Here is a 21,772-nt window from a genome sequence, read left to right on the forward strand (position 1 = left end):
GGACTTTAAACAACGGGACCCAGGTACTAATCCCACCTTGATTACTTTATGTGTTATTATGAGCCCTTCAGGAATAGATAAAAACCTACGGCACCTAAAGGTACACCACTACAATAGCCATCATGCTTGCAAGTGTCGTATAGATTCAGGTGCAGTAGGTTGCATCATGCTTTCAGGTGTCTTATAGGTTCCAGAAGAGCTAACACATTTGTACAGAAATAAACAAGTTAAGGTGGGAGTTATACCTGGATCCTATTGTTCAAAGTCCACTGCACTGACCTTACACATGCTTGCTGCTCTATTTGGAATGGTCATAATACCTGAAGCTGTCATATAGTCTGGTATCCACTGCCACTTTCACTTCTTAGGTGGGTGGGGGTGGGGTGGGGAAATAACCATTGGGAGATTAAGGAAGGGCCTTGCTTTCATCACTTCAGCGATCAGCTGCTCAATCAGGGCACTTTTTGTAACCTTGTGATTGAAACAGGTCAAGATAAAAATGTCCTCCTTCTTTTCTGGATGTTTCTTCCCTTTCCATTATCGCTGAAAGATGTCCTAATTGTGAGCCCGTCCTAGTCCCGCCCAAAACATGCCTCTAACATACCCCCAAGTTATCTTGATGAACTTTAGTGCAATATGTCCAAATTCTACCTTTTGAAAGTTGCAATTTGAATGTTTTTGGCAGATGGAGGTTTTTTGGCCATTTTGAGACATTCATTTGCTTCGAAAATGAGCGTCATTGGGTTCTTATTCTTAATGACTTTTGGAATATTTTATTATTGCTGTTTCACTTTTAAAGTGAAAATATGTCATCTAGATCAAAGAAACTCCTACTTTAGGGCCCTTTTGCTAAACCATGTTAAGCGCCAGTGCAAGCTGATGCATTTTGCCTGTCAGCATGCACTAATCGTGCTTTGTTTGCTTTGTAATTTTTTTGGGAGGGGGTGTGTCATCAACGAAGAATGAGCCTGATAGTGAAAGCTATCAAACTACTTTTTAAAGCTAAGAAGTTTGATCATGTACCACCATTGATGGAAATGGAACATTGGCTTCCAGTGGAACATCATATTTTATATAAGATCATGTTATTGATTTTTTAACTTTTGCCTTCAGGATCCCTTTTATTTTTTGTCATCACATCTTTTGCCTACATTCCATCTTGGGCTTTGCGTTCCAGTCAGCAACATTTTTTGGACTGTTTCCTCAGTCTGGGGAGGTACCTTTAGTTACCTTCCGGAAATTGATGTTTAGTGTAGCTGCTGTGATCATGGAGCAAGTATGCAAATATGAAGGTAGTCTTTAGCCTATGGAAATGTATAGCCGTGAAAAAATTCCTGATGCAGTGTAGTCTCCAGATGAAGATTTGGGCAAAACGGGTCCCCATTGAGACTTGACTGAGAAGATAAGTGTATTTTTCTTTGGTTCCATAGACATTTGAAAAATATCTCTGATAGTAAGTACTTTGCAGGTGGGTGTTTACGTAGGCAGGGATTTACAGTTTCATGTGTAATGTATAGAACACTATAGTTACACATGTATCTTCTGAATCTAGGTGTGAACATTTATAGTACTACTACTACTTCTACTACTTATCATTTCTATAGCGCTACTAGATGTGCATGGCACTGCACACTAAACATATAAGAGACAGACCCTGCTTGACAGAGCTTACATCTAATTAAGACAGACAAACAGGACAAATAAGGGATAAGGACAAACAGTAGTAAGGTTCTGTGTGGAATCCCAAAGAGTAGCAAGATTCCAGAATCCCAACGATTAGCAAGATTCTGGAATCCCAAAGATTACTACTACTTATCATTTCTATAGCGCTACTAGACATACGCAATGCTGTACACTTGAACATGAAGAGACAGTCTCTGCTCGACAGAGCTTACAATCTAATCAAGACAGACAAACAGGACAAATAATGGATAAAGACAAAGAGAAGCAAGATTCCATGCGGAATCCTAAACAGTAGTAAGATTCCGGAATCCCAAAGATTACTACTACTTATCATTTCTATAGCGCTACTAGACGTACACAGCGCTGTACACTTGAATATGAAGAGAGAGTCCCTGCTTGTCAGAGCTTACAATCTAATCAGGACAGACAAACAGGACAAATAAGGGATAAGGGAATTAGATTAAAGTGGAGTTATAAGTGAATAGGTTTAGGAGTTAAAAGCAGCTCTATGGCTGGTGTAAGTGCCTGTGCTTGAACCCATAGGCGTGTATATACCTGATTACACTTGTGTTCTTTAAAGGAAAGTAGGTGCTTACTCTCTTTTACAAAATAGCTCCCCGATATTCAAAACCATGTAACCGGCCAGGAATGGCACCTGATTGGTTAAATGGTACTTAGTCAGCTATCTAGCAACAAATAGTAAGAGATTAGCCAGCTGTCTCCCACTGAATTTCACCGGTTAGCACCTAGCAGATAGTTGGTTAAATTGCACGATATAACCAGCTCTCCACTGATTTTCAGCACATTGCCAGCTAGTAGTGTATTGTTATTTGAATATTTTACTGCTGTAATTGTCTATTGCTTATGTTTGATTTATTCTTACTATACACCGCCTTGAGTGAATTCCTTCAAAAAGGCGGTAAATAAATCCTAATAAATAAATACATAAATACGTTTGGCAGCCAAATTTGGCCACGTCAATAGCAGGCCTATCTTTGGCCAGTTCCTACTTAACCTGCTAGTACTGAATATATACTTGGCCAGTTATGTTGAAACCGGCCAAAAATAAACCAGATATTCAATGCTGGTCACCGAAAATGGCCTGGCATTGAATATTTGGGCTCAGCGCTGACCATGGGAGGCAGCCTGGCTATGTCCCACGGTCTGAATATAAGCTTCTTGGTTCTCATAAGATATGATACAGACACTTAAATGCAGCACCTAAAAGGTATTAATACGCAAACTAATCTTTTGCAGAGATGGGGAAGTGATATATAAGAGCATAAGAACATAAGAATAATTATACTGGGTCAGACTGGGCCCATCTAGCCCAGTATCCTGCTTCCAGCAGTGGTCAATCCAGATCACAAGTACCTGGCAGAAACCCAAATAGCAGCAAAGTTCCATGCTACCAATTCCAGGGACATCAGTGGCTTTCCCCATTTCTATCTCAATAACAGTCTATAGACTTTTCCTCCAGGAACTTGTCCAACCCTTTTTAAAACCCAAATATGTTAACTGCTTTTACCACATCATCTGATAATAAATTCCAAACCTTAACTATTTGTTGAGTGAAAAAATATTTCCTCCTATTTGTTTTTAAAGTATTAGTATGTAACTAGACGTCATGAGTTGAGGTTGCAGGGTGGGAGAATAAGGAGCAGTGTCAGGAAATACTTTTTCACAGAAAGGGTGGGGGATGCCTGGAATGCCCCCCTGTGGGAGGTTGTGAAGACAAAAATGGTGATGGAATTCAAGAATGCGTGGGATCAACACAGAGGTTCATTAAATAGAAAAAGGGTGGAACCCAATTAAAACAAAACGTGCATGACTTTACAGCTGAAGTGAGCTAGGACAGCAGCTTCAGAGGTTGGGAAGTAAGACCAGTGCTGGGCAGACTTCTATAGTATGGGTCCTGTAAATGGCAAAAACAGATCAGGATCAAGGCTGGAGTGGGATGCTTCAATGGCAACTCCAGTAGTTGGAAAGTAGGTCTAGTGCCAGGCAGACTTCTATAGTCTATGCCCTAAAATTGGCAGGGAGACCCAGATATTAAGTACATCAGTGTTTAATTATGAAGTAACAGAGTAGATAAAGGTAAATAAAGATCTGTACGGTCCATCCAGTCAGCCTAACAAGATAAAACTCATAGTATAAGGTATGATGTGATACCACATATGCTCAATCCTAATTTGTCCTTGTCATTTTTCAGGACACAGACCTTACAAGTCTGCCTGGTACTGGCCTTGTTCTCTAACTATTGAAACTGTCACTGAAGCCCCACTCTAGACCATCCAAATCTGACCAGCCAGGATCAGGTCACAGGCCACAGAAGTCTGTCTGACACTGGCTTTGCTTCTCAATTACTGGAGTTGCCATCTATGCACCACTAAGTTTGTTTGGTTCCATGCCTTCCATACAGGATTCATTTGTGTTTATCCCAAACATTCTTAAATTCCGTTACTATTTTCATCTCCACCACCTCCCACGGAGGGCATTCCAGGTATCTACCACCCTCTGTGTGAAAAAATACTTCCTGACGTTATTCCTTTGCTGGCTCCCCTGCAACCTAAATTTATGTCCTTTAGTTCTACCACCTTCCCATCTGTAGAAATAGTAATACCTTTCAAATATTTGAATGTCTATATCATATCACCCCTGTCTCTTTTTTTCTCCAGGGTATACATCTTCAGGTCATCAAGTCTCTCCTCATACATCTTGTGGCATAAAACCCCTACCATTTTTGTCACTTTTCTCTGAACCGCTTCAAGTCTTTTTACATCCTTAGCAAGATATGTCCTGCAAAACTGAACACAATACTCCTAGTGGGAACTAACCGATTTTTCAGGGGCATAAACACCTCCTTTCTTCTGTTGGTTATATCCTGCCATGAGTGCACGTCGCTGGGAGCTGTGTTGGCGCCGCTAGTTCCCTGCTCTCTCTGCCCCGGAACAGGAACTAACCTGTTCCGGGGCAGAGGGAGCAGGGAACCAGCGGAGCCGAAACCCCTCCAGCGGCATGCACCCGGGGCGGACCGCCCCACCACCCCCTTTTCTACGCCACTGCATTTACCACCACTCTCTGTCACCTGTTAACAAGTTTCCAATCCAGTTCACCACTTTGGGTCCTAAGTTCGGCCCTCTCAGCTTGTTCCGCAGTCTTTTGTGAGGAACCGTATCAAAGGCTTTGCTGAATTCCAAGTAGGGTTTTTTTTTTGTTACATTTGTACCCCGCGCTTTCCCACTCATGGCAGGCTCAATGCGGCAGGCAATGGAGGGTTAAGTGATTTGCCCAGAGTCACAAGGAGCTGCCTGTGCCGGGAATTGAACTCAGTTCCTCAGTTCCCCAGGACCAAAGTCCACCACCCTAACCACTAGGCCACTCCTCCACAGGTTATATTTAATGCATGTCCTTTATCCAGTTCTTTGGTCACCCAGTCAAAAAAATCAATCAGATTCATTTGGCAGGACTTTCCTTTGGTAAAACTATGTTGCCTTAGATCTTGCAACCAGTGGGATTCTAGAAAGTGAACAAGTGCAAAGTGAAACATGTGGGAAAGAGGAACCTGAACTATAGTTACATGATGCAAGGTTCCACATTAGGAGTCACCAACCAGGAAAGGGATCTAGGGGTCATCATTGATGATACATTGAAACCCTCTGCTCGGTGTGTGGTGATGGCTAGGAAAGGAATGGAAAACAAAAATGAGGACGTTATAATGGTGCGACCACATCTCAAATACTGTGTGGAATTCTGGTCACCATATCTTTAAAAAGATATAGTGGAATTATAAAATGTATAGAGAAATCCTGGTGGGACCTCTTAAGGATCTATTTAATAGATCTGTAGAGACAGGAGAGGTTCCGTGGGATTGAGGACGAGCGGAAGTGGTCCCTCTTCACAAAAGCAGGGACAGGGAAGAAATGGGAAACTACAGGCCAGTAAGCCTCACATCGGTGGTAGGAAAAATAATGGAGACACTGTTGAAGGAAAGGATATAACTTTACATAAGTACATAAGTGTTGCCATACTGGGACAAACCAAAGGTCCATCAAGCCCAGTATCCTGTTTCAAACAATGGCCAATCCAGGTCACAAGTACCTGGCAAGATCCAAAAACAGTACAATACATTTTATGCTGCTTATCCCAGAAATAAGCAGTGGATTTTCCCAAGTCCATTTTAATAATGGCTTATTAACTTTTCTTTTAGGAAGCTATCCAAACCTTATTTTAAACCCTGCTAAGCTAACTGCTTTTACCAGATTCTCTGGCAACAAATTCCAGAGTTTAATTACACGTTGCTTAAGTGCCGTACTATAAGGGTGTGAGTAACTGCAAAGGGGGCATTCACATGGGTGGAGTTTGGGAGGGACATGGTGGGATGTCTTTAAGTTACATGCACCCTTGCCGCATTGAGCCACCCATAGTTACGCCAGGTCGACGGTTGATGTAACTGCGAGCATGTAACTGTTAGGTGCACCAATGCTGGGTTAGGCTAGTATTCTATAAAGAAATTTGGGTGACCCAAGGCTGCCACAGCGCAGCATCAGGGCACAAAAATGGTGATGCCCAGTTATAGAAATCCCTCCCTACATGTAACCACCCCAGCAGTATCTGTATAGTTTAGTGGTACCAGATTTATATAATTCTCTGCCTTTGGAAATCAGATAAGAGCGAAACTATATGAAATTCCGTTATCAACCAAGAATTTGGTTGTTGAGATTCTAAGTTAGGTTGTAACATTGACTCATTTTTCTTTATCTGTGAAACATCCTGGCTGTGACGGTGTATAAAAACACTTCTGGTTGATATTCAGTCAGTGTTTTTTAAAATACTGTCTGCTGCAGGCAGAATTAGCTCAGATATTCAATGTTGGGCTATGTCCAGGCACTGGCATTACATATCCGGAGCTAATTCTTTAGGGACCAGCTGCTGGAGCTGCATATCCCATCCAATATAAGACACTCCTGCTTCTTTGTTGCCCTTGCCCAGCATCCAAGTATCAATAATAAAAAAAAAAATCTTAGACTGTCAGCCCACTGGGGCAGAAAAAGTATCTGTATATAGTATGTAAACTAGTTTGATTATACTATAGAAAGGAAAATCCCTTCCCTCTTTCCCTTTTCCTATTGCCTTGTCTTTCCTGGTCTGCAACACACATTATCCCATCTCTACTCCATACCCCTTTGCCTTCACAAGCATCTTCCCACCTACCTTGTTCTCCAAAATTCATTTACCCTGCCTTTCCTCCTTCTTCCCTCCAGCATCTGTCTCCTTGCTCCTTTCTTTCTATCTTTCCCTGTGTATACCTTTGCCTCTCCCCCCCATAGGATCTGTTTTCTCATCCCCCTTCTTTATCCCTCAGTGTCTACCAGCATTAGTCCCCTTCTCCCACCCCCAGCATCTGCCAGTATCAGTCCCTTCCCATACCTCCCCCAGCATGAGCCCCTTCTTTCAATACCTCAGCAGTTGTCAGTATCAGCCCCATTCTTTTCCCAACCCTCTACAGCATCTGTTAGCATGGGCTCCCTTCTCCTACCCTCATCTCCAGAATCTACAGCCTCAGCTCCCTTCTTCTACCCCCCACCCCGTCCACCATATATCTGCTAGAATCAGCACTCTTCTCCCAGTTGTTGGCAGATCTGTTGGACTTCTTGGTTTATGCAGGTGTTCTTGTAGAAATGCGTGCAACTACACAGCTGGGTAGGTGGTGATGGCAGAACTAACTAGCAACTGAATCTGAATGGCTGACTTGAAGTACAACCATACTGTGAAGTCATAATGGTAATATAGGCACACATATAACCTAGGATCTAATTATACAGGGGTCCTAGGCACTGTTCCCCCTAAGCTGAGCAGGAGTCCTCCACCTACAGTCCTGCCAGTAGGTGGTGCTGTTTCACTATCACATTTTCAAAAGTGAAGGACAGGCAAACTCTGCAGGACTCCAGGGAACCTGCCTGTCCCTAGTGATTACACCATCCCCCACTAGCAGCAATGTAAGTGGAGGAATCTTGCTCAGCTTAGAGGGAACAGTGGTCCTACAAAACCACATGTTCATGAAACAGATATCTAAGCATTGGTAGCTGCTTAGATTGCTATACGACTTTATGGTTAGACATGAGAATGGAGTGCCTGCAAAATATCAGTTCTTATCTAGGATAGTGTTTCTCATCTTCCTCCTTTGTCCTCTACCATCTTGAATAGATTAGCATATTTAGGGTTACCTTTTTTACAAAGATAAAAAAGAGGACACAAAAAATAAAATGCCACACCGCCCCAGCCCGCCTCATCCGCACAGTCACCTTGATCCCCCAAGGAAGCCAGATTCTATAAACAGTAAAAACACTGGTAAAAGTAACAGAAATGCATTTTCTTCCATAGTTTAAATACAAAATTAGAAACGATGTACATTGCCAAAAAAGCAAACATCCATGAGCAGCATGTTCCTTTCCCTTCCATCCATGAGTAGCATGCCCCCTCTTCAATCCATTACCTTTCTATCCATGTGCTGCATTTCCCCCTTTTCCCTTCCCTTCCCTCCCCTCCATGTACAGCACGTCCCCATGTCTCTTCTTTCTTCTCTCCCATCCATGAACCAGGGCAGACTGACCATTCGGGCAACCAGGCAGTGCCCAAGAGCCCAGAGGCTCTCCTCTCCCTGCCGCCGCCACACATTACAGTCTCCCAAGCCTCAGTAGGCTCTCCATGGATTCACCTTAGCATAGTATAGTAGATGACGGCAGAAAAAGACTTGCATGGTCTATCCAGTCTGCCCAACAAGATAAACTCATATGTGCTACTTTTTGTGTATACCCTACTTTGATTTGTACCTGTCCTCTTCAGGGCACAGACCGTATAAGTCTGCCCGGCACTATCCCCGCCTCCCACCACCGGCTCTGGCACAGACTGTATAAGTCTGCCCAACACTGTCCCCACCTCCTTGAAGGGCCCTGGTGGTCTAGTGGCCTCTGTGGGGGCAGGAAAGAATAACACTCTATCCTGCCCGCTGCCGCTATTCTGCTTGGTACCGCTGTGTTTCAAAAATGGCTGGTGACACTACCTGTGGCAGTCTCGTGAGACTGTCGAGACCTGCAAGTCTACTGCGGGAAGTATCAGCACTCATTTTGAAAACATGGCGGTGCTGGGTAGAATAGCGGTAGTGGGCAGGAAAGAGGGGGGTTCTTTCCTGCCCCCCAAAGAAGCCATTAGACCATCAGGAACCTTCAAGGTAGGACCGGAAAGGGCCTACTGAAGCTCCGGGGACTGTGGTATGCAGGAGAGGGGCGGCAGCTGTGGCGGTAGCGGGGGCTGTAGTGTTTGGGAGGGGGCAGCAGCAGGCAGCATCCAGGGGGGCCCAATGACCCTTAGTACTTGGGAGCCCAGGTCAATGTCAGTCCGCTCCTGCCACGAATGGCTACCAAGACTTCAAGCGGTGGCCTCGCAAGAAGTCTCGCGAGGCTTCCGCTTGAAGTCTCAGCAGCCATTTCCAAGAAGCGGTGGTAGTGGGGAGTTCAGGTTCAGTGGGCAGGGAAACATGGAGCACTTTACTGCTCAGAAGAGGCCACTAGACCACCAGGGTATGCTGCGGTAGGCTAGAAGGGAGAGGGAAGAAGGCAAGCTTGTCTGTCCGCCTGCCCATCAAGCAACCCACCAGCCAGCCAGACAGCCCAGAAATCCAGACAAATACGCTAGCTGGAAAAAAACCTGTCCGGACCCCTGACAGTCCCCTGAAAAGGAGGACATGTCCCGGGAAATCCGTACATATGGTAGCCCTAAGTACATTTAATCTTAGGAAATGGCACTGAATATTCTTCTGAACTATGTATATTACCACCTGCATCTATAACTTGGATTTGGATTTAGATTTTTGGATTCAATCAGGTAAATTACAAATTTAGGTACAGTAGATATTTCCCTTCCTCAGAGAGCTTACACTCTGTTTGCACCTGAGGCAACAGATGATTACATGGAGCGTCAGAGGGAAAAGCAGGATTTGAACTGAGGCTTCCCTGATTCTCAGCCCACTGCTCTAATGAGCTGGCTACTCCTGTATATCCAGACTCTGGATTGGAGACCAGAATCAGAAATTTCACCTATCTTATCTCCCTATTTAAAATCATTAGTGAAAAGAGGCTGCTGATGGGTGGATGGAATGCTGCATATATAAACATTAGGTAAAGAAAGAGCTTTCTCTTATATTTAGAAATATCATAGACACTCATTTTAAAACCAAACCTTGATTAGATGTTACACAACTACTTTACAATGCCCATCAAAACAAGCAATTGTGTTTATTAGAGTCAAAATAACTCCATTTAGGAAACTGTGAATCTTATATTCAACTCTCAGCAGACTGTGGATTTTCTTACCAAGTCCAGGTTTATTTTTTTTCTTTCTTTAATCTCAATAGAATTCAAGCGCTGACAATTCCGCTTCTCAACAGGACTACAAGTACCAGAATGCTCTGGGTTTTAAACAGGTGGGGAGGGTAAAACACCCCAGAGTCATCAAGGGGTCGAGTATGGTGTTGTACTTACAAATGCACTCGATAATCCGGCAGTTCTGCTTATATGAAGTTTGCTAAAGTGAAATCTTTCTCTATGGTGCTATAGAAGTGCTCACTGTGAAACCTCTTCCCTGGGGCCCCCATGGTTATCTAAGTAAATAATTTCCTTTCTCCGCTCTAAAGAACAATTACCGTTTTCATCTTTGGCTTTTGTGCACTGATTGTACACCACGGCTAAAGCATTTACCTAAAATGTAGACCTGACTCCTTCGCTGAACTTTAAAGACATATATTAGTCTTAAAACATCCATTTGTAAAAATGCAAACAAACGGAAATAAAATATTGCTATTCAATCTGAAATACATATGAGTAAAAGCTCATACATTCTAGCAATAAAATGTCAGAGAGGGTTACATTATCCAGCCTAGTAAATGAATCCTGGCAATAGAAAAAACAAGATGGTTTTGCAAACCGGGAGTCATAAAAATCCTTTTCAAGTCCTCAGTAAACTTGACCAGGTTAAGGAAAATAGAGCAATGTTTATGAAAGGCAGAACTGCTCCTGTTAATATATCTTAAGAAAGAAAGGCAAAACCAATAAAAAAACCCCAAAACAATGAAATGTTAGTAACAGTGAGTGAATGAGATTCAGAACACAGACAGCCAATCATTAATGGGAGCCACTGCTCATTAAAGTGCCACTCTGCGACAACATTATTTCCAATTAAGATAGGTGAACATGTTGGTCGAGGTTTGCTTCTACACAATGCCGGCTCAAGTTTTGCCCATTCTTTCCCCCACTGAAAATACTGGGATGTCCAAATGCCCTTACTCAATTACCTCCTACTTACTCCCACCTTGCTAGACTGTCATTGAAATGCTTTGATGCTTCACTTATATATACTATCAACTAACACATTTGCTTATTTCCGATCTGACGAAGTAGAGGAGTATGGTAGCCGTGTTAGTCCACTCTTAAGGTTATCAATAGAAATCAAACAAAATAAAACATGGAAAAGAAAATAAGATGATACCTTTTTTATTGGACATAACTTAATACATTTCTTGATTAGCTTTCAAAGGTTGCTCTTCTATTGATAACGATCTGACGAAGAATGGCAACCTTCGAAAGCTAATCAAGAAATGTATTAAGTTATGTCCAATAAAAAAGGTATCATCTTATTTTCTTTTCCATGTTTTATTTTGTTTGATTTCTATTGATAACTCAATTACCTAGAAGCACTTTTATTATTCATTTATTTATTACATTTCTATCCCACATTTTCCCACCTATTTGCAGGCTCAATGTGGCTTACATAATACTGTAAGGCGATTGCCAAGACCGGTAGAGAAACAAAATATAAGGTGAAATTGTGGTCAATAAAAAGTACATTTGAATCAGATACAATGGGGTCAAAGAGAGGGAAGGTTAAATAATGTCCGATACTATCGTAGGGTTTGCCGTGTTGCATAATGTAGACATCTATGTTGGGTCAGTAGGATTTGCCCTTTTCAACAGGTAAGTTTTTAATGATTTCCTGAAGTTTAGGTGGTCGTAGATTGTTTTCAATGTTTTTGGTAGTGCGTTCCATAATTGTGTGCCTATGTAAGGGAAGCTGGTTGCATAGGTTGCTTTGTATTTAAGTCCTTTGCAGTTTGGGTAGTGGAGGTTTAGGTATGTTCGAGATGCTCCGGTTCTGTTTCTGTTTGGTAGACCTATGAGGTCTCTCATGTAAACTGGAACTATACCATAGATAATTTTGTGGATCAAGGTGCAGATTTTGAAGGAAATGCGTTCATTAATTGGGAGCCAATGTAGTTTTTCTCGTAAGGGTTTGGCGCTTTCGAATCGTGTTTTACTGAATATCATACTTTCACTACAATGAAAGAAGATTATAATTTATTTGCTGAGCTGTCATCAAATGGTATGCATAATGTTTACTCATATGTCCGGTAATGTAAACTTTTGCTTGATAAGCCATTTTCACCATGCAAATAGTCATTGATGGCCTTACCCAGTTTGTCTCAATGCAGAAATTATGAGTTGGGTAATTTTCTTATGCTGCATAGATATTCAGTTAGGTTATTGAATATTTGGTTTTGTCCTGTAGAGATTTTTTCTCTCTCTACTTGATTTTTTTCCTTCTCTCTTGAATTTCCCAAAATCAAAGCTTAAGGGGGTCTTTTACAAAGGTGTGCTAGCATTTTTAGCATTTGCTAACCATGTAGACACCCATAATATTCCTATGGGCATCTACATGGTTAGCGCATGCTAATTTTTAACGCATGCTAAAAATGCTAGCACATCTTTGTAAAAGGGGCCCTAGGAGCATTAACCAGAAAGAAAGTTCAGGAGATGCAAGGCAAAGCTGCCAACTAATATCTAAGAACATACGGGGTCAGACCAAAGGTCCTTCTGGCCCAGTATCCTGTTTCTAAAAGGCTAATTCAGGTCACAAGTATCTGGCAGAATCCCCAAAAGTAACAAGATTCCATGCTACCAATCCTGAAGGATTAGCAGTGGCTTTCCCCAGGTCTTGTCCAAACCCTCATTAAACACAGCTACCATAACTGCTTTCACCACATTCTTTGGCAATGAGTTTGAGAGCTTGATTATGCATTGAGAGAAAAAAATTCTCCTGTTTGCTTTAAATGGATTACTATGCAACTTCATGGAGTCTTTACTTTTTGAAAGGGTAAACAAATGATTTACATTTATCCTTTCCACTCCACTCAAGATTTTATAGACCTCCATCATATCATTCCTCAGTTGTTTCCTCTTCAAGCTGAAGAACCCTAATCTCTGAAGCCTCATATGAAAGTCATTCCATCCTCTCCATCAAAATGGCTGCTGAGAGTTCCTGCAGCAGCTGCGATTTGGATAGCTCCTTCCCCAAAAGGTAGTCCTGGGGAGGGCCTTTGGGTGAGCAAAGATGGGGGGACTGGCTTGGCGACACCCGCTGTACCCTGAAGGTGGGGTGAGTGGCCAGCCCAGCCTAGTCTCTGTGGGGTAGGGGGTAGGGTGGATAGTGTTGTCGACAGCGGGGACCAGGGGCAGGAAGAATCGCTCTGGTGGGAGGGAGGGTAAGTTTTGGTTTCAGCGGAAAATGCAATTTCATCTTTTGAGTTTTTTTTACTACTCTAGTGTATATAACATCTGGTCCAGGTGATTTTCTGCTCTTTAGCTTGATGATTTGGTCTATTACAGTTCACCAAGATTTGTTTCAGTTCCTCTGTAGTGTCACCTTTATATACTATTTCTGGTATGGGTTGCTCCCATACATCTTCATTAGTAAAGACTGAAGCAAATAATTAATTTAGTCTCTCTGCTATGGTCTTGTCCTCCCTGAGCTTTTCAATTTCTCTTTTAGTCTTTCTTATTAATGCTTATAATCTAGATCAATAGCAACAGATTGAAATTGTATTATTTATTTAGATTTTGCTCACACCTTTTTCAGTAGTAGCTCAAGGTGAGTTACATACAGCTATGCTGCATATGTCCTTATCCCTAGAGGGCTCATATCTAAGCTTGTACCTGAGGCCATGGAGGATTAAGTGACTTGCCTGAGATCACAAAGAACAGAAGTGGGAATTGAACCAGCCACCTCTGGATATCAAGACTGGTGCTCTAACCACTAGGCCACTCCACCACAATGCTTGAAGCTTCTCTAAAAATGTTCCTGATGAGTTAGGAGTCATTTTGTAATGAGTTTCCTTCAACCTGTATACATACGTAGTAAGAAACAAAAGCCTCAGTGAGCGTGACCTGTCTGATTGCAATGAGAAAGATGACCAGCCAGAGGAATATGAAGACATTGTAGATTTGAAAGAACAGGTACTTGTGGTAGTATGACTTGCCGCCACAGAAGGTGTCTGGTCGCTGCGTGGTGATGTTCATAGTGTTGAACATCTCAGAGTTACAAGTCCTCCCAGTGTACTTGCTGGCTCTCTCATTAAACACTTTGTAAATAGCCTCTTTGGATGTGGAGACGAAGACTGTTTATTCAAGTACTGTAGTAGGGGTGTGCAGGCAGAAAATGTTAATTCTGTTTAGTTTCCCATATTGTTTATACATTTTTCTGTTTTGTCCAGTTTAAGTTTTTTTCATTTCAGGGACAATGTCGTGAAGAGGGCACATTATTTGAGACTAATGTGCACGATTGGAAAATAGGGCCATTAGACATGGGTTTGTGCTAGTATTCTATGACAGAATCTGGGTCCCCAGATGATGTTATAGAATAGGTACTCCCTACGTGCCGGCCAAGGTATATGCTGCGGCAGTGGGTGGGGAGCGGCAGGACGGTGAGGCGGCAGGGGGGGGGAGGTGGCAGACCAAAATGTGACCCCCACCTCGGGTTCTGGCCCCTTCCCATTCTGAGGTCTGGCTACGCCCCTGATATACAGTAAGATTGCAAAGATAATAAGGTTATGTGCATAACCCAGTGGCGTAGGAAGGGGGGGGGCGGTGGGGCGGTCCACCCCGGGTGTACGCGCTAGGGGGGAGGTCGGCTCGCTGGTTCCCTGCTCTTTCTGCCCCGGAACAGGTTACTTCCTGTTCCGGGGCAGAGAAAGCAGGGAAGCAGCAGAGCCGACGCAGCTCCCAGTGACGTGCACTGGGGGCAGATCGGCCCTCCCGCCTGCCGCCCGCTGAAAGGTAGGGTGCGTTTCGGGGGGGGGGGGTGCGCTCCGGAGGGGGGGTGCCGTGCCCTGCACCGGGGGGGGGGGGTGCGCAGTGGCGACCCGCCCCGGGTGTCAGGCACCCTCGCTACGGCACTGGCATAACTGGTTATCTTTGTGATCTTAGAAACATAACCAGTTATTATCCCAATGTTGTAGCAGTAACCAATTTTCCTTGCCAGTTTGGATTTGAAGGGACAAAAACCAATAGTGGATTAAGGGGCACCCCCTCCATCTGCCCAATGCAGTGCTGTTCTCAAATCCTAAATGTGCTTGGTAGCAGGTATAACTCCTGACATTTAGCCCCCTTCTGAAATGGGGAATAAACATCCATCATCTTGCCATGTCTTTGTCCTGCCCAAAACACATACAGGCCACGCTCCCTTGCCATTTACACACACTTGGGTTTGAGACATGCATGTGGCTTTATAAAATTGGGACTGAAGATGTCTAAGCAAGATAAATGTTTAAGTGCAAGATTATGCATATCTCAGACGTGAATAGTGCTTGTAAAATGAGGGTCATATTATCTCACAGAAACATACCCAGGAAGAAAACCTTAGTACAGCTGAGAATTTCTTTAGCTTTGACTTAATGATGAAATTGATTTTGAGGATTCATGAGAACCTAGGATGAATGGAAGTGCATTTATTAACGATGTCTATGATTACAGGAAATAATCCACACTCTAATATAATAGGCCTAGTTCATTAGGGGGTAGATATTAAAAAGTGTTGCTATGTTAAGTTCATTTTCAGTTACAAGCTAGCCAGCTAGGCTGCAGTTGAAAATTTTCTAGTTTTAGGTGGCCAAAATCTAGTTGGTTAGATTTAGGATAGTAATTAATGTCTGTGCTTATGATTAAGCACTTGAATTAGCTGAAAATCAGCACTAGCCAACTAGGTTCTTCTTAACTGTTCACAAATGTCCAGTGAATCTACATGGCTAGATTTAACTGCTCTGCTGGGGTAAATTTTCACCTGTGGTGATCTAGCCCCCTAAGGGGGCTTAGATCCTTTTGAATACTACCTAAGTTTCTTTTCATGACACAGGGAGAGGGAAATCTTTGTGAATCAGACCCTGTGTCTTTATATGTACAACATGTCTACTTTTTTTACCACATATTTTTTGTTGTTGTTTTGAACACAGGTAAAGGTCTGGTTCCAGAACAGAAGAACAAAACAGAAGAAAGACCAGAGCAGGGACTCAGAAAAAAGATCTTCCTCAACCTCGGAAACTTTTGCCACTTGTAACATTTTGCGTCTGTTGGAACAAGGTAGACTCCTGTCTGTTCCTGCCCCACCCAATTTACTTTCACCAAATCAGAATGCCATTGGAACTCATACTGGGAACGGCTCCAACCTGGGGACTTCAGGAAACACATCCCCTGGGATAAGCAGCACTCCTCCAGGCACAGGAGCCTTCAATTTCCAGGTCCCTTCACTAGCGTCCTCATCTTCCCCTAGATTACCAGCACCTCTTTGTTTCTCTGCCCCAATATTGGGAAGTTTTCATGACCTACCCACTGGATATGGGTTGGGCACCTCAGCATTTGAGCCTTATTCAAGACTGGAAAGGAAAGACAGTGTCCCCAGCAAGAAGCAGAGTTCTTAAAGAAACACAAAATACACAAAGTTCACTGTCTCGCTCGTCCTCAGTACTACACGCTGACTGATGGCTCTGAAAGTGGAAATGCACAGACTGTTTACCAAAGGTTCAAGTGGTGTCTTTGTGTGTGCCTGTTTCACAGAAACCCATCAAAGATGCCCGATATGGCATATAATCTAGTGCTGAGGAAAAGGGAAGGTGTAGGGCGCCATTGTCCCTCTACACTGTAGTTGTCACATTTGAATGGTGCTTAACTGCTGATTTGACACAATTTAATATATTTTTTACATGAGTTTTGCTGTGCCATTAGTAATGTGAAGGGAGATAGGGTGGTTTAGGGAAGGGATTTTACCACCTGTTCTGTTGGGCAGTGTACAATTCACTATATGATGTACATGATTTAGAAGATGCTAATAGAGTTGGAGAAAAGTAATACACCATTGTTTTGTTATTGAATGTTTTGATGCCCAGTTAAGCAGCATGTGTTTTGTGTAGCTATGGTTTCTGCTCACAGTCCACTTCAATTATTGCTTGTTCTGTGGGTCCCATAGCTAAACCTCATCAAAATTCTTACTGGAGATTTTACCAGGAACTGGATGTATACAGGGCTGCTGAGAGGAAGGGTAAGATTCCCCAGGCCTGGCCTCCAAGGGGGGCCTGGCACTGGCAAGGCAGAAGGTTCTGCTCCTGTGTGTCAGGACCCGGGTGATTCCGTTAATGCCGTAACCTGGGTCCTAGCACACAAGACCAGGAGAGTGACAGACTAAGAGAGGAGAAGATGCAGCAAGATATGTGTGTGGGGGGGGGGGAGGGTGGCCTGAGTGGGGGGGGGGGAATGGCCTCAGTGTGGGTTGGTAGTGGCCTGAGTGGGCGGGGGGGGGGGGGGGGGGGGGGGGGAAGGTGGCAGCCCAAGTGTGTGTGTGTGTGGGGGGGCAGCCCTGTCTCTAGGCAGCCCTGGGTGTATACAACTACATTTAGCTATCAGGGCTTGAAAAATCTTCCAGTAAATAACTGAAGCCCTGTAAATTAATATAGTAACCCATGACCAGGTGGGAGAAGGGGAGGGAACACATTTCATTATGGCCAGAATGTAATCTGCAGGAGCTGTGGTTAATTATCAGTTTACCTCATACATGGGTATAGGTTTTTGCATTTATTAAATAGATTATTCACAAAATAAATGTACACACACATGTACAAAATAAGCTCTGGTGGATATTTGGTCAATATTAATACCAGCCATATGTCTTATACCCCATGATCATGTGACTTTGCTTGTCCAATCAGGATATTTCATTGCCTTATCCAGTTCATACTGAGGAGGATCTGCTGTGAATACTGACAAGAGTTTGTTCCTGTCTAACAGAGGCAGAGCTAGAGATCATAGTATGTTAGACAATGCTCAAGTAATCATAGTGTTTTGAGACTGATCGCTGCAGAAGCCTGGTTTGACTCTGTAAATGTTCTGTTATACATGCCACTGAGAAACATTAAGTGTTTACATTTGTGCTTGGGGCATCCTTGAAGTCTAATTTTTGAAAGTCAAATGATTGCACATGCCCACATTTAGAAGCATTTTTATTTTATTTTTAGAGTTCAAACTAACAATAATACCCCAACTCATTAAAAAAACACAAATAAGTAATTTGGTTATGGAAATCAGTGACTTCTTCCAGTAAAAAACAAACAAAAAAAAAACCCCCTCCGCTTTGAAACACTTTGATCCAGACTCTGAAAGATCAAAGTTTAGCACTGGGGCACAATCCAGTTCATGCAGAGCAAATCTTTCCTTTTCCAGAGTAAGGCCAAGTGAAAGCTAAAAGAGTGTGAGAGGGCTTTTCCAATCCCAGCAGAAGTGTAACAGTCTGCATAGTTGCTTTTCTGCAGTGCACATAGGGTTACCATATGTCCAGATTTACCCGGACATGTCCTCTTTTTGAGGACATGTCCGGGCAACTGGGCAGGTTTTGCCAATCTGCCCGTTTGTCTGGATTTCTGGACAAATGGGCAGGCCGTCTTATAGGACAGCCCGCCCGCCAGCCTGCCCGTTTGTCCAGAAATCCGGACAAACAGGCAGATTGTTAGCCTCCTCTCCCCTTAGTTACTACTGCCCTGGTGGTCTAGTGACCTCTTCCGCCTTCAGGGCAGGAAAGAGCCCCCTCTTTCTTGCCCGGAGCGCTGCCCTGCATGCATCCTTCCTGCTGGTGATCTCGGCGCCAATTCAAAATGGCCGCCGATAGTTGAAGTGACCTCACAAGACGTCAACTCTCGGCGGCCATTTTGAATCGGCACCAAGATCACCAACAGGAAGGATGCATGCAGGGCAGCGCTCCGAGCAGGAAAGAGGGGGCTCTTTCCTGCCCTGAAGAAGTCACTAGACCACCAGGGCAGTAGTAAGGTAAGGGGAGGGGGGATGACGGGGTGTGTGACAGGGGGAGGGGAAAATGTGACAGGGGGCGGAGCGAGGGCATGACAGGGGGCAGAGCGAGGGCGTGAAAGGGGCGGGTCAGGGCATATGGTGGGGGCGGCGCATGTGTCCTCCTTTTTGGGGGACAAAATATGGTAACTCTAAGTGCACACATTAAATTAGGGCAACATATTTCCTGGACAGCAAACCTAACAACTATCTCTCACCTACACTCCTTTGTCCAAGCTGCCATACTGACCCTCTGAGTAAAGAGAGGCTGCCCCAAAAACTGTGGATGCATTGTAAATCTGCCTTTCCTGGTGTCTACAAATACACATTGGTGTGTGAACTTCAATGCCATACTACTAATTGTCAGGGCTTAATTTGTAGACAAGAAGGAAGCGAGGGCAGGGCCAGGGCTGAAAGAGAACTTACTCTTACACACACAGTATTCTCTATTTGTGGATGAAAAGGTCGCTGGTGTGTACATACCTGTATACTTGGAAAATTCATATATTAAATAAAACAATTTTAAAGAATATCACCAACAGTAGTACAAATTTGCAACATTAGGAACAAAATCTTGGACTAACCAGTGTCCTTCTCAACATTTACACCTTTGATACCACCATGTCCTCTCCGGACATTTTTTGGCAGCTGGGTGGCCTGAAAGAGTAAACTGGGTGAGGGCGGAGGAATAGTGCACAGTATTATAACATTTTCTGACATTTATAAATGGAACCGCTCTATCTCTGAAAACACACAGGGGTCCTTTTACAAAGCAGTAGTAAGCACTAACATGTGCTTAATGCACTTGAAAATGGCTTTCCATGGGATACGCTGAGGCATCCTGCAGTAATTTTGCAAAATGCGATGAAAACTTGTGCACTAAAAAAATGTATTTTATGCCAAGGGGGCATGTCTAGGGGGTGGGGAGTGGGTGTTTCTGTGCTAATCAGTTAGCTCATCTGCATTCCCACGCACAAACTGATTAGCATGTGATTAGCGTGTGAGCTCACACTCTAATTTTTAGTAATGGCCATGTGCTAAAGGCGTTAGTGCATGGTCCCAAAAAACAACAAGGCAGACGATCCACAAAATCCAATGTGTGGTTATACGCTGCCATCTTCTGGAGTGTGATTCAACCTTTGAAACTGCAATTGTGCTGTTTTTTTTTTTTGGGGGGGGGGGGGAGGTGTTATCTGCTATGTTGTGATAGTCATTTGACAATTAATTATATATGGTGGAAACTAGGGAATACACCATTTTAACCATTTAGCGTTAAGGAGCACACTATAGCCTCTGATGCAGGCCTTTAGGGCGAAACATGACCTGTCGGGCATTTTATTGGGTGGTAACTCTATAATAAAGATTGATTTGCTCCGCCGACTGATCTGCTTTTGTTTCAACATTAGTGCATGGCCATTAATTTGTCAGACTTGTGAGTTCTTGTACCAAGTAGAGCACTGCTGAGCCCGGTACTCGGACCAGGTTCTGCTTGGCGGCCGGAGAACTCCGAGTTTCACCTGCGCTGACCGCCGTTCTCCAGAGGTTGAGCCCCTAGGTGTGGGTGGCCTGCAGGACTTACGAGACAGAGCAGGGAGCGGGGTGGTGAATGTAACGGCCAGACAGGCAGCAGGCAAGAGAGTGATCTAGGTACAAGCAAAGTCAATAGGCAGGCAGCAGGCAAGGGGGTAATCCAGGAGCAGGCAATGTCAACAGGCAGGGGAGTGATCCAGGTATAGGCAATGTCAATAAGCAAATAACAAGCAAGAGAGTAATCCAGGCACAGGTAAAGTCAATAGGCAGACAGCAGGTCAAGAGAGTAATCCAGGTACAGGCAAAGTCAGTAGGCAGGCAGCAGGTCAAGAGAGTAATCCAGGCACAGGCAAAGTCAGCAATGAGGGACAAAGTAGAGAAGCACACTACTGAGCAAGTAACACCTACTAAAGTAGGTGGTGGAGGGGTAGCATTGTATATTAACGAGAGCCTTGAATCAAATAGATTGAAAATTCTGCAGGAAACAAAACACTCCTTGGAATCACTGTGGATTGAAATTCCATGTGCAAAGGGGAAAAGGATAGTGATAGGAGTGTACTACCGTCCGCCTGGCCAGGACGAACAGACGGATGCGGAAATGTTAAAGGAAATCAGGGACGCAAACAAACTGGGCAACACAATAATAATGGGGGATTTCAATTACCCGCATATAGACTGGGTTAATGTAACATCTGTACACGCAAGGGACATAAGATTTCTTGATGAAATCAAGGACAGCTTCATGGAACAGCTAGTTCAGGAGCCGACAAGAGAAGGAAAAATACTAGACTTAGTCCTTAGTGGTGCTCATGATCTAGTGCAGGGGGTAACGATACGAGGGCCGCTTGATAACAGTGATCATAATATGATCGGTTTTGATATTGGCATTGAAGGAAGTGAAACTAGGAAATCAAGTACGCTAGCGTTTAACTATAGAAAAGGTGATTACGACAAAATGAGAAAAATGGTGAAAAAAAGACTGAAAGGACCAGCTCGCAGAGTAAAAAACTTGCATCAGGCGTGGATGCTGTTTAAAAACACCATCCTGGAGGTTCAGGACAAATATATTCCACGTATTAGAAAAAAGGGAAAAAAGACTAAACGTCAGCCTGCGTGGCTAAACAGTAAGATAAAGGAAATCATTAGAGCCAAAAAACAATCCTTCAGAAAGTGGAGAAGAGAACCAACTGAAAGTAACAGGATAGATCATAAGGAATGCCAAGCCAAATGCAAAGCGGAGATAAGGAGGGCAAAAAAGGACTTTGAGAAGAAATTAGCGTTGGAAGCAAAAATACATAGTAAAAATTTTTTTTAGATACATTAAAAGCAGGAAACCGGCCAAAGAGTCG

The 21,772-nt window shown here is 43.5% G+C and overlaps 1 protein-coding gene across 1 annotated transcript in view; it reads left to right on the top strand.

Moving 5' to 3' along the window:
* VAX2 (ventral anterior homeobox 2) overlaps positions 1–16,483 on the top strand; it is a 124,218-nt gene extending 107,735 nt beyond the window's left edge. Inside the window, exon 3 of the mRNA XM_030192549.1 lies at positions 16,019–16,483. Coding sequence (XP_030048409.1) covers positions 16,019–16,483 — 465 coding nt within the window. The remainder of the gene's footprint in view (positions 1–16,018) is intronic.
* The last annotated feature ends 5,289 nt before the right edge of the window (positions 16,484–21,772 follow it).

This window comes from Microcaecilia unicolor, chromosome 2 (genome assembly GCF_901765095.1).
Source record: "Microcaecilia unicolor chromosome 2, aMicUni1.1, whole genome shotgun sequence".
NCBI lineage: Eukaryota > Metazoa > Chordata > Amphibia > Gymnophiona > Siphonopidae > Microcaecilia > Microcaecilia unicolor.